Genomic DNA, 12,570 nt, shown 5'->3' with positions numbered 1-12,570 from the left:
GGCAAACTATAACATCCATCTTACTGGAAAGGAAATTGGTAGGCGAAGCTCTGCTCAGTCAGCTGACTCCAAATGTGCCTTAAAATTTTACCCCTGTAAAATTCCTGCGTTCCAAAGAGTGAATGTATTTATCCTGTGCTTGCCCTTACCGCAATGCCCCATCTTGGTGTTTTAGTAAATGTACTGTTGTAAAGTGAACGTGTATTTTTAGCTATAGCCGATTGCAATGCAGAAATGGTATGAAAAATAAATATGCAAACCAGATAACTAGCATGTAATATATTCTCCATCTTAGGATACAATATGAATAATTATATAAACTTTGGTTAGCAAAATTCTTTAGTGAAAATGATGCATGGTGACTGGTAATTTGTCTGAAATAAACTACAGCTGTTAAATATGAATAACATCCCCATGCCAACAGCTAAGATGAAATCCTGTAGTGTTTAAAATATTGCCCATTCAACAGCAGCTCTGTAATACTAGACGCAACAATGGAAATGTCAGTTGTGATAAACAAAAGATTCATCCAGAATGTCAGAGGCTAGTTTGAATTATTTAATGTCAATGGAGTCTGAGAACAACACCCACAGAAATCTTACTTTTGTGGTGACATGAACTGCTAAAGGCCCTGCAGGCGTCTCTGTCTCAGCTCTGGTGGAGCTTAATTTTTATTTGGGTCACACAAATGTCTGGAGATAGAAAACCCTTGGAAACTGTGAACTCATTGTCCAGTGCGGAGGAATGTTTTGGACCTGATTAGTTACAACAGTAAAGTGATCTTCTGCTCTCAGGGGGACAGATGCAAACTTCTGCTAATGAGCAAAACTCATTAGACTATTTAAGTTAGCAGGCAAGGATAAGAATCTCAGCCTATTAACCATACTTTTCTTTTTGAAGGCTACATGTTTTGCATCCCTCACAGCCACATGAAAATTGCTTGTGGGATTTTGCCATATGCGGACAAGTAGTTATGCCTTTAATTTTCAGGAGTAAGCTTGCTTATGGTTTAGCCAATTTCTCCACATTTCATTACAGCTAATTAATGCACTTTAAAGAGAACAAACCCGTCATGACTGAAGTGTAATGCTGCTGCAGTAATGAATAACTTTTCGCTCTTGAACAGAATGTGAGACTGAAATGGGGAGGAGGTGGCTTTAAATGATTCCTTCAAAAGACAGCTACCAAAAGCTATGTTTATCCATTCCAGATTGCCCCTGCTGAAGGACCAGATGCCAAGCTGAGAATGGTTATCATCACTGGACCTCCAGAAGCTCAGTTTAAGGTATACCATATAAAAACTTGTCAATCTGTAGTGGCCTTTGTGCTGCAAGGGACAATAGTGAAATCTAACTGCTCAGTTCAAACTGAAGTGTATTCAGAAATTTAGTCAATCTTCTCTTTTTGCTTTCCTTTTGCTGAAATGCATATGAAATGCATGCTCATGAATATATGAGTACCATCAGGGGCTATGTTCTGGTCATCTGCAAACTGGCAGCAGTTTTATGCAAGTTAAAATCAAGTCTAGAGTGTCAGTATGACCATACTGCATTCCTGATTCTCCATTTTTAGCTAAGAGTGCAACAGTTGAGTCGTTCTAGCCTGTCTTAATACCTGCGATAGTGCAGTGTATTTAATTGTTATGACAAGATGAGACTGAGTCTCCCCAGGTTACTGTTGCATGCTGACTGGAAAGTGCTTTTTGGGTGGCTCTGCAGATAAAGGCAAGGGTTGTAATTGTATTTACACTACAGTTGCACGGAGATACTCCAAGACTATTATCCCATTTGTGTTCAAATTGAGTTGTGGAGTGGCCTTCTGCCTTAAGTGCCAAGGGCTAAATCTAGTTACCGCCAAAAGGAGTTGACCACGGTAAGAGTGGTGCAGATGGCTCAGTGCAGCAGCCCAGCCTCATCGCAGATGAGGCCCAGAGCAGGTAGGAAGTCACCTGAGAGTTCATGTCCTGGCATTGCTCTCTTGCCTGTTCTTGTTTTTGGCTTTGTATTTTTGCTTCAGGGCATCTTGCAGGAAGAAGGTACACAAACTTCAGGCATATCTAGAATCAGTTTCATGAATGCCTTCAGGAGTTTTGGAGAAATATCAGGGCAGGTATTTTACAGGCGTAATAGTGATCTGGATGCATTTGGGATTGTTGCTCAGTTTCTTCCACACAGATTTGAAAAGCTAGTGAGTGCAAAGCATAACTTAGACGCTCTGCCTCCTGGAGGTTTTCTGTGAACATGTAGGCTTGGTCACATGGCTTTCTCCACATATGAAGCATTTTCATGACCTGGGATCAGCACAAGGTTGGAATTTTGAGTACCTTTTCTGTCAGATATCAGCCAACCCTTGAGTAGCAGTCCCAAGTAGATTTGGGTGCCCCTTATCCTGACTTTCATGTAGGCAAAGGCTTGTCCGTAGGCTTCCTCCACAATGTTGGCTTGGAGTGCCACAGGGCTCTTCTGCCAACTTTTCTCCCCAGCCTGGACCCTTTGCAGAAAGTCTCCCTTCTCTGCACCCCCTGCTTGGGCTAAAACCACATCCAATTAAGCATCAGTTACTTCTCTACACGTAGGCTTCTGCTTGCATGTGTAGATCACTGTACTATCCAGTGATCCTGAGAATGCTGGCCTTGAGAAGGTGAGGGACTATCCCTTAGGTCTTCCATCACTCCAGCCCCCATAGCTCTTTACTACTCTTTGAGCAATGCCCTCTTGCTGGGGATAGGCGGAGTTCAGTCCTTTCTTTTATCACCACTGTTAACCTGAAGGAGGCCAGGCCAGGCCCAAGCTTCAGCACTGCTGTCCTTCAGCTCCGTGTGTCTTCTCCATCTCTGAGCACAGACTCTTGTTACACAACAAGAATGCAGTCTGGGCGCACAGCAATTTGAAGAGGGAATGGTTGCTGCTCAGATGAGTAGTAACCAGCTCTCGGAGAGGCCGTGTCAGCGCAGAGCCTGTGAGTTTGGCATCCTTTCCCTACTACATTGTGTTCTGTTCTGTGATTCATGTCAGTGGTAGCTGCAGTGGCTGCACCCCTTTCTTCCTCAGCTGCAGTAGCCTGAGGACGTTGTGGTATGCGGGACTATTTATTAGCGAGGGAGCTGGAAGAAGGGTGAGAATATGCTGCTGTTTACAGCCTCTGCTGCAGTACTCCCTAGAGTTTAGGCATGCCCAGATGCCAACATTCAGAGGGGATCTCATTGCTTTGGATGTGGGACATGTGCAGCGGAAGTGGAATCGAGTGTAGACAACATATTTCAGCCACTGTTTTACTGCAAAGGACTTGCCAACCCAGTTGTTTCCTTTCTTTAAAGACTCTTTCAACAGCGAGAAGACATTAAATATATTTCTAACACTGCAAATCTTTCTAAAAACAACATCCCACCTTGTTCTATCATTCAGCAGTAATGCACGTGTGCCGCCTTTCCCATAGTGCATCTCCCACCTAGGCCAAAGCTATACATTACAGTTTTTTTTCCAAACTGTTTACATGGAGTCAGACCTACAAAAATACCAAGTACTTTCAGATCCGAGGTCACAAAATGTCTTTCATCTTGCCTATTCTAGAATAGAGTGAACTTGACTAGGCTTGAGGATGTGAGATAAGGTAAGCTGCCACTACTGAACCTAATTATCCATTCACACGGTCTTCTTGAACTTTGTGTTCCACTGCATTCTTGGCCAGCCTGGATGGTGGCTGCACTTAGGGGGTGTGCAGTGACAGGGCTGGTGGGTCTCATTTAAAGGAGGAGAAAAATAACTTGAACTGGGAAGACTTTGTGACCATAGGTTTCTGCTCTTCGCAGAGCATCTCTCTTCAGTACCTCAATAGAATTCATCTTTCGGTGCTTCTAGGATATGCAGAGACGAAACTCCGGTTGTCACTTCTCAGGAATTCACTGATGAATGGCAGGCAATGAGGAAATAAATGCCTTTTAAAGATCAGCGAGATTCAGTGGCTTAGTCTCAGTGGACATCCTTCTTGCTACCTGGCACTTGCATATTCCCCAGAAAAGGCAACTGTGTGCAGGCTGGAGTGATCCTGTTCCCATGGTGCCATTTAGATCTAGACAGCTTTAATTTTCCACTTCAGAAGATCGAGCTAGCTGATTTATTTGTTTTTTTAAACAATACGTTGTAATTGAGTGTAAAACTAAAGAGCTTGCTGTAAGTGAAGTCTTTGTCCCATGACTTTTTTTTTTAGTTTAGCATCTCTTAAAAAAAAAAAAAGGGGGGGGGTGGGTTTCTGAGCCAATTAACTGCATTCTGTGCTTCTGGGTGTAATAAAAAAGCTTCAGCCAGACGGTTCTTCTCTCTACTACTCTTTACCTCTATAGAGATGTAATAGCCTATTTTAAAAGCAACATTTCTACTGAAAAATAGAGTAATAATGATCTTTTTAAAATCGTTCTTTGATTCACTGGTTTGTCATGCAATTTTTAAGGTTGTACAGCACTGCTTCCTAGTTTGGTACAAAGACATACTTTAGGAAAGTAGCTATTGCTAGCTATTGCATTTATTGGGGAAAATGGCTTGTTGGGGTTGTGCATTGAAAACGCTGCTTTCTGTAGAATTTCTTTGAAGTTAACTAGATTTCAGTAAGCGCATTCTTTAACTGGAAACACTTCTGCAGGCTCAAGGGAGAATCTATGGAAAACTTAAAGAAGAAAATTTCTTTGGACCTAAAGAAGAAGTGAAACTTGAGGCTCATATAAAAGTGCCATCCTATGCTGCTGGTAGAGTTATTGGTAAAGGAGGCAAAACAGTAAGTAGCTAGAATAAAACGTAGTGTTAATCAGTTATGTTTCTTATTTCATTGTATATATACACATAAGACTTTAAAGATTTAGCTAACTAATAACTAATCCTTTGAAGTTACGTTAAAGCTGGTGTTATTTTCTTTGTTGTATTTGTTAAGCTTTCTATTGTCTCAAGAGAATCTCACAGAATGATGTATTTAATTTAAAAAGTGGAAAAAAAAGTTGCAGTCAGATCTGTAGGGCTTTTATTAATAGAAATGTTGTTCTTCCATTATATTCCCACTTTCTTCCATTATATTCCCACTTAAGACCACTTTCTTTGAACCTTACCTTGTGTCAAATCTGGGGGAAATAGTTACTGACCTCATTTGATTTAAATCAAATCAAATCCAGTGTGTGCAAAGGTGGCATTTCTGTCCTGAAATGAGTGAAAGCGTAACTTGTGAAGTGGTAGAAAATTAGGACACGTTCAATATGACAAAAACAACAAAGAAAGTGATTTGCTCTGTCTTAACTAATGGCATCCCTTCAGATCAGTTTGTTGCATAAAATAATACAACTGAGATCTTCAGCCCTGCAAGTGTGCTGGTACTCCCGTATTTTCCATATGCTTGTTAATCAGGAGCTAGTTGATATTAGCAAAGAAACGGTTCAGTCTTGGGTCGCTATCCTTGAGTACAATGGGGTATTGAAGTTGTGTGTCAGGAGGCAACATGGACTTCCTTATTACTCGCAGTAGTAAGAGATTAAAGGATTAAAATCTTAGAAAAATTGGCTGTGCAGAATACTTTTGGATTATATAATGCTATGCATTTCTAAAACAAAAGGAGTGTAAATCGGACAATACAGAAGCTGATGGGCTACTGAAAATAGTTTGGATGCTTCTCATTGTTCTGTTTATCGTTCTCCATCTTGTGGAAGCTGTTTTTATAAATATTTCTACATTCGTTCTTCCTTACATTATACATTATACGAGTTTTCTGACCTTAGACTTGTAAACTCAATTGCAAACACTGTGGCATCTATCTGCTTTTTTAAGTGGTGTATTTAACACCTTCTGTGTGTTGTATTTGGTCTCTAAAGCACTTCTACAAACCTAGAGAACTTGGTGCTAATTTATGTTAGAGAGACGAGGCTCATCTTGCAAAGTACACTGCTGCATGAAGATGCTTTCTGTAGTGGGTTTCTTTTTTTAGGCATAATTTAGAGGATGTTTCTATGGCCTGCAGCATGTTTGAGGTTGGCATGTTGTGGGATATTTGGTGGTTCAAGATTATCTGACTTCTTCTATCTATTTATAGGTAAATGAGCTTCAAAACTTGACAAGTGCAGAAGTTGTAGTCCCTCGTGACCAGACACCTGATGAAAATGATCAGGTGGTTGTGAAAATAACTGGTCACTTCTATGCATGCCAGGTAGGACTGGAAATTATGTCTACATTGCCCTGTTGTTTCCATGGTCTGTCTTCTCTGTCCGTGTGCAGAGCCAAGGGATGGAAGACACTTGTTCAGGATACAGAAAGCACTGCTTGCCAGGCTTCTCTAGTTGCCTTGCTGAACAAATTTTCCTCGTGCCTATGAGAAAGATTTATAGCAATTTTGTGCTCTCAAATACATAAAACAATCTTCTTTCAAGTGTCCTATTGACGTGTTTAGGCTCTGGCACTGTTAAAACTTTCAAAGCAAAAGAAAACCCAGGTTGTGATGGGACTGAAGGTGCAGATGAAAGAGGGGCGTAAGCCATCTCGTAGAACCTGGCAAGAAATGCACATATATGTACCATCTGTCCATGTCTCCTGATCTGTTGATTTAATGCCATAAAGAAAAGGATTACAAGACTCCTTCCGTCACCGAACTTGTAGTTCAGATTGATTCCTTTGTCATGTTGCTGCAGGTGCCTTGTAGTTTAGAAATGAGATGGGGAAGGCTGGTGAGTTCTGTAAAACGTAAAACCTCCTGGAATCTGTGTATGGAAAAATTAGTTCGCTCTCCAGTGAAGCAGCGGTTCCTATAAATAAAAAATACTATCTCCAGGGAATAAAATTAAATTAGGCTGAAACTTCAGTTAGTCTTGTTGGTAGTCATCTTCCTATGCTCATGCTTTGTATATTACAGATGGAAAAACTGACTGTGCAGGTAGTTGTTGCAGGTGGAAAAAGTAGAGAAGTTTAAAATAAGTTGTGCTTTGGGACTACATTATGACTAACCAAAGTGTATTTTATCTAGTGAGTAATCAGTGAGTAGTAGGGACTTAGTTATTCCGTGTTTTCTGTATCCCAGTAGCATCTACAGAGTCTGTTATAAGCAGCATGGCATCATCATGCGTTGTTTCTTCTTTATATCCTTCAGCTTGCTCAGAGAAAAATTCAGGAAATACTGGCTCAGGTAAGAAGGCAGCAGCAACAGCAAAAAACATTGCAAAGCGGACAGCCTCAGCCAAGACGGAAATAAAGGTTTAGGAAATGGCCCATCAGAGACAGATGCCAGACCAAAGACAGACTGTGCAACAGAGAGACGGGTGGTGAGCACCTGTTGAAGTTATATGCAGAAGATCCACCAAGCCAATCACCTGTTCGAGGACCAGGCAACCGTTGAACGCTGTCTCTGAGAATGTATTCTTTAGGCTCTCTCAAACTTTTGAAACCCAGCTTTAAAATAAGGACCCCTTCACTTCCCTTTTGTTCTATTCTCACAATTTAACATAAACTCGTTAGTCTTTTTTATTGTTCTTATTATTCCCCAACAATTTTAGAACTTGGTTTAATGAAGCTTTCTCTTCTGAGTTCACTGGTTAAAAAAAAAAAAAGAAAAAAGGAAAAAAAGAAAAGGCATTGCTCTCATAGGTCCAGTTGTAAAAGAAGAAACACATTTGGAGGGTGGGATTGTGGGTGGGCTAGGGTTAGAGCAAGGGTATCGACAAGAGTTTAAGTGTTAGTCCCAACGTTGAAACAAGTGGCATTTTTTAAAAAGAATTTGGTTGCATTTTTACATAACACTGCCATGAATAACCTAAGGGAAGTGTTGAATGGTGTTGGCCAGGGCATAAAAAGATAAATATGCATTTTACTAAACTACCTCAGGCATTTAGTACCTCAATGAGAAATTGTTCCTTTTTTGCTTTTTTTTGGTATTTTGTATACTTTATAAAGCTAATAGTTCTTGAGCATTTTATTTTTTTAAAAAAAATTAAAATTTGATCAGCCACCAGCCAGGAGTACTACAGACTTATCGGGGAAAATATAGTAGAGCACTTCTAGCTGCTGGCTGATGGGAGTAAGGTGGGTAAAAAAAACATAGCCTCAGATTTTCTGAGGGCTTCAACACCATCATTTGTTTAAAAAAAAATTCAGTGAATGTTCAAAAGATAGTGAATGATGCCAACATTCTGATAGCAGCAATGCCGTTTAGTTTTCTTTTAAGATGGGATGAAAAAGTTTGTGACGGTACTTTTTTGGGAACAGGACAAGGAAGTGATGGCAAGAGGCTGGGGTTGGGGGAAAAATTTAGAAGGCTGCAAGAGGCTGAATTTTTTTTTTGTGCTACTTGATTGAATGCATGAACCCTTTGTGCCTTTGACCATCACTACCTAATAATGCTACATTTAACCATTTGCAGCCCATTTGGACTTTGCCATTTTGTTCAAAGAGCAAGCTTCATCTTCAGTTTGATAGAACACTCGATCTGCTAGAGCGTATTTGAGGCCGCGGGGGTCTCTGCTGTCTGCAGATCACATCATACTGCTTTCAGTTACCACGATGGGGGAAGGTCAAACAGTGTTTGATCACGTTGAAAGATAATGAAAGGCTAAGTTTACATATCCAGCCGCTGTTATGGGCCACACTAAGCCACTTTGAAGGTTTTGAAAACTATTACAAGAAAAAAAAAAACAAACAAAACAACAACCTCTCTAGCCTGGCTTATAATAGATGCAGCAGGATTTATGCACGTTCTGCAACCAACCATTAGAGGAAAAAAATGTCAAAAGGCAGGGATAACAGGAAAGTTACCAAATTTTTTAATTTCCGAATGTAATTTGAATGATGATTGTGGTAATAGTGACACATTCAAGTTTCTACAATAAACTTCAGTCTACCTCAGTTTAAAAAAAAAAATGTGGCAACACATGGTGCATAAAGACTGCTGTGTGTGTGTGTGTGCGCGTGCGCGCCTGTATGTGTGTGGTCGACAGAGCCATGCTATTACCTCTGAACCTTTTTTTGTGATGTTTTTTGTGCATGAGATGATCAGAATCACCATGCTGCACTGATTTGAGGGGCACAACGAGCAAAAACATTTGTTTCATCATTTTGTTATCTACCTCTTAGGTTCATGTTGAAATAGAGGCATTACTACATAGACTAGATAATTTTCCCAAAGATCATTGTTGTACAGATTAGATAATTTTGAAAATGGTCTGAAGTGTTTTTCCTGCATCTCTTCTTTACTAATTGGTTTAAAAACCACAAACTTATGTTGTAGATTTAGCAAAGAAAAATGAATTTCTTTTCCTTTTTTGACAGTGACCTTCATCTAGCCTTTAGGATAATTTTTTTTCTTACAATGAATTTAAAATTACTGAAGTATGAAAAGTCATAGCATTTTAATTTTTGTTGAGGCTTAAGTCAGTCTGACATTCCTTTCTTAACATTTGAGAAGGATTTGACTTCATTATTTTCCATAAAAAATTACTTTACAAATAGGCGCTGCATTTACATCTACTGATTTAAATACTGTCATATCTCTTAAATTTCTAGACTTAGTATGGTAAATCATGTTTTTCTTTTCAATTGAGACTTGGTAATTTGGAGTATTTGGGAATAGCTAGAAAGTAAATACTGTAAATGATTTCAATATCCACAAGGTATGGATCATTTTTCATCTGTAATGTGCCCCCCAATGCAGCTCCACTTGCCAGATGCCTCTGAATGGAATAAAGAGTTTAACTCCTATCATCAGATAAAGTTGTGTGGTGTTTTCTTAAACTAATGAGGCATAATGACTGACTGCGCTAAGTATTTGTGGTGCTTTGATCAGGTTGGTTTTCTGTCTGTAGTAATAACCGAGGAGGAATGAACAGTCACCCACAGGCATCCAGCAGCCAGGTTACGATGTCTGCGCTTTCCAGTACAAGCAGTGACTTCTGTGGCTTGTAATTCGTCTTCTCCTTTTCATATACCAACACTACGCGGTCTGTACAACAATCCTTAGCTCACGGCTCGTCTCGTGCAGACGAGTTGGGTTGGGTTGCTCTGGAAGGAACGTGTGCTCAAGTCGTGACCAAGGGCAAACGTGAAGGAATCGTTTAACAGGTTTGAAGCGAGATCTGAATTGTAGTCAAAAGCTTTTGGCTGCTTTTGACGCAGTCTTTACTTTGGTGCTCCGTGTGGTGCAGCTGTGGAAGGAACATGGCCTTAGGAGCGTGGATAGGCAGAACCAGCCACAGTGAGCAAATGCGGTAACTTGCATCTTGCTCCTACCACCCTCAAACACCCCCCAGCTGCCAGGGAGGTGGCATCTCCTCTTGATTTAGATACATAACTGTGAATGCTTTAGGCAGAGTTGGAGGGATTTGGGGAACCGGGGTTGTGTTCACCAATAATATAACTACCATTTAAAGTGGAATGAAAAACCAGGCTTGTTTTCCCAACTCTTGCACCCTCCTACTTGTCCTCACAGCTCACTGAAAGGGACTGACCATTGAAAGGAGGGAGTTGAAGGAATGATGTATAGTTGATGACACGCTGTATGGTTCTGCACTTCACAGGGTGCTCCAGCTCGTTTTCCCATGCTGATATTGAGAAACCTTCTCAGAACTGGCATCCCTGCCCTTTGAGCAACATAAGTTGAGCCTTCCTCTGTATCGCTGGTGCATTTGTGATAGCTCAACCCCTGACTGTTCTTAAGCATTTGCTTAATCATGATGCTTTTATTCGCTTCTAACCTTCCAAAGCTTTTATTCTTAAGCTGCTATTTCAAAGGCATGCGCTCTTTGTGTTAGCTTCCGTTAAATGAAGCATGTATGCTGTGCAGGACAACACAGTCTCAACGTGGTACTAGGGCACGGGATTTTTAAATGAATGTAAGAAATCATGGGGTAAGCACTCAAGCTGGGCTGTAACAAATGTTAGCTCAATTTATGGACGCAAACACTGCTTGATACCCAAGTTACTCAAATGCAGCACAGGAAATCTTGTAATATGACAAGTTTCGCATTGGAACTTCTTTCTCCTGTTCATCCCATCATCAAGAGATCCTGCATGCACCTTTCCAAGAGGACTGAATGATGAATCTATAGCTTCCCTGGACCAACTACTTCAATTTTTAAAATAATTTTACACAAGACTCAACTTCATGGAGCTGAACTCAACTCCATGGAGCTGAACCGCCCCAACTGTTTCTCTTTCCAAATGGGCTTAGTGTTGCACAGTGGTGACCAGCCAGACCATCTCTGTTAATTCCAAGGTCCTCAGCAAGTCTGGCTGGTAACCTGGCTGGGGCACTGCAGTAGGGTGGTACAAATTATGGGAGTTTCTTCTAAGTGAGGGGTGAGGAAGTGCTTTTCCTGAGCTGGAAATTCTGATTAATAGCAACCAGTGACTGTTTCAACTAACTCGTTTTCACAATATGCTTTGACAGTAAATTCAGTTACACTCTTCATATAGTTCAGTGCTTGTTGTCTCATTTTGACTTTTACAGTTGGAAAGGGATGACAGACACAAAAAAAGTCCTTGTCCGTTCCCACAGCAGCCATTCCCTACCCTTTACTGTTCTTTTCTAGACTCTCCTGTTGTTACCATTCTCTTTGAGAGACAGTATGCTGCGTGTAGTTCTGGTTACTAAACGTAAGGTATAGTAGGTATGTATAATGGCATGATGCTGTAATGCCGCATCTGCCTCTACTCATCCAGCAGTGCATATCTTCAGTAGCAGCAGCAAGAGGTAAATGATTTCGGGGAATGGTCCACATCTCTTCTGGGAGGTAATGCCAGATACAGAACCTGTCTCTCTATAGGAGAGACAATGTTATCTTTCCTCTCTGTAGGTTACTTATTGTAAAGTATAGTGAAGTGTTTTGCAAAGCTTTTGCAGGCGAGTTTACTGCAACCACCTTTAATTTGTGGTCAAATATGTTTCATCTGCGTTGTTTAACTGCATTAATAAGTGTTCCTTGTTTAATTTGGAGAACTATCTGCTGCCTTCTATCAGAAAGCAGATGAATTCAGAGGCAGTTTTTCCTGAAGGAAGAGGCTGGATACAGGAGGGTAACATAACCAGGCTGAAATGAGGCAGAGGATGTTCTTTGTTTACAAACAAAGCCTAGTCCACCCCCAACCCCCCCCCCCAAAAAATAAACAAAAACAAAACCAAAAAACTTTCTCTGAGCACTGCAACCAGCAGCTGCTGCGTAGCAGGCTATGGGGTAAAAGGTGACTACCCTCAGCATCCACTGCTGCTCCTTCCTGATGCATGGCAGGGCCAATTTCAAGGAAGATATTCTACTGTACCGACAGCTCTGTCCTGTAGTGGGGAAAAAACATCTTTTACATAAAGGCAAGTTTTGTTACCAACTTGAAGCTCTTCTAACTACTGCTGAACTGCCTAACAGCAAGTAACGCCGAGTGCTAAGGGCTTCCTGCAGATCTTTCCCCCACCTCAAAGGGGCTGAAGGTTTACGCTGCCATAGCACCTTTGCCTCATTGCTTTTTCCAGAAACTAGGTGAGAGGACAGCCCAGAGATGGGCCAGTAGCACACTTAAAGTAAGCTGCGTGTTTTAATATGAAGGCACAGAGCTCAAGCTCTTCAGTTTA

The 12,570-nt window shown here is 40.9% G+C and overlaps 1 protein-coding gene across 2 annotated transcripts in view; it reads left to right on the top strand.

Moving 5' to 3' along the window:
- IGF2BP3 (insulin like growth factor 2 mRNA binding protein 3) overlaps window positions 1-9,710 on the top strand; it is a 111,052-nt gene extending 101,342 nt beyond the window's left edge. For both annotated transcript variants that reach the window (XM_066991829.1, XM_066991830.1), the window contains exons 13-16: window positions 1,211-1,285; window positions 4,636-4,767; window positions 6,064-6,177; window positions 7,111-9,710. In XM_066991829.1, coding sequence (XP_066847930.1) covers window positions 1,211-1,285; window positions 4,636-4,767; window positions 6,064-6,177; window positions 7,111-7,212 — 423 coding nt within the window. In that variant the 3' untranslated portion in view covers window positions 7,213-9,710. The remainder of the gene's footprint in view (window positions 1-1,210; window positions 1,286-4,635; window positions 4,768-6,063; window positions 6,178-7,110) is intronic.
- Window positions 9,711-12,570: the final 2,860 nt, after the last annotated feature.

This window comes from Anser cygnoides, chromosome 2 (assembly GCF_040182565.1).
Source record: "Anser cygnoides isolate HZ-2024a breed goose chromosome 2, Taihu_goose_T2T_genome, whole genome shotgun sequence".
Classification (NCBI taxonomy): Eukaryota; Metazoa; Chordata; class Aves; order Anseriformes; family Anatidae; genus Anser; species Anser cygnoides.
Note: the sequence above shows the minus strand (reverse complement) of the source record. Positions and strands in the feature narration are given on the sequence as shown.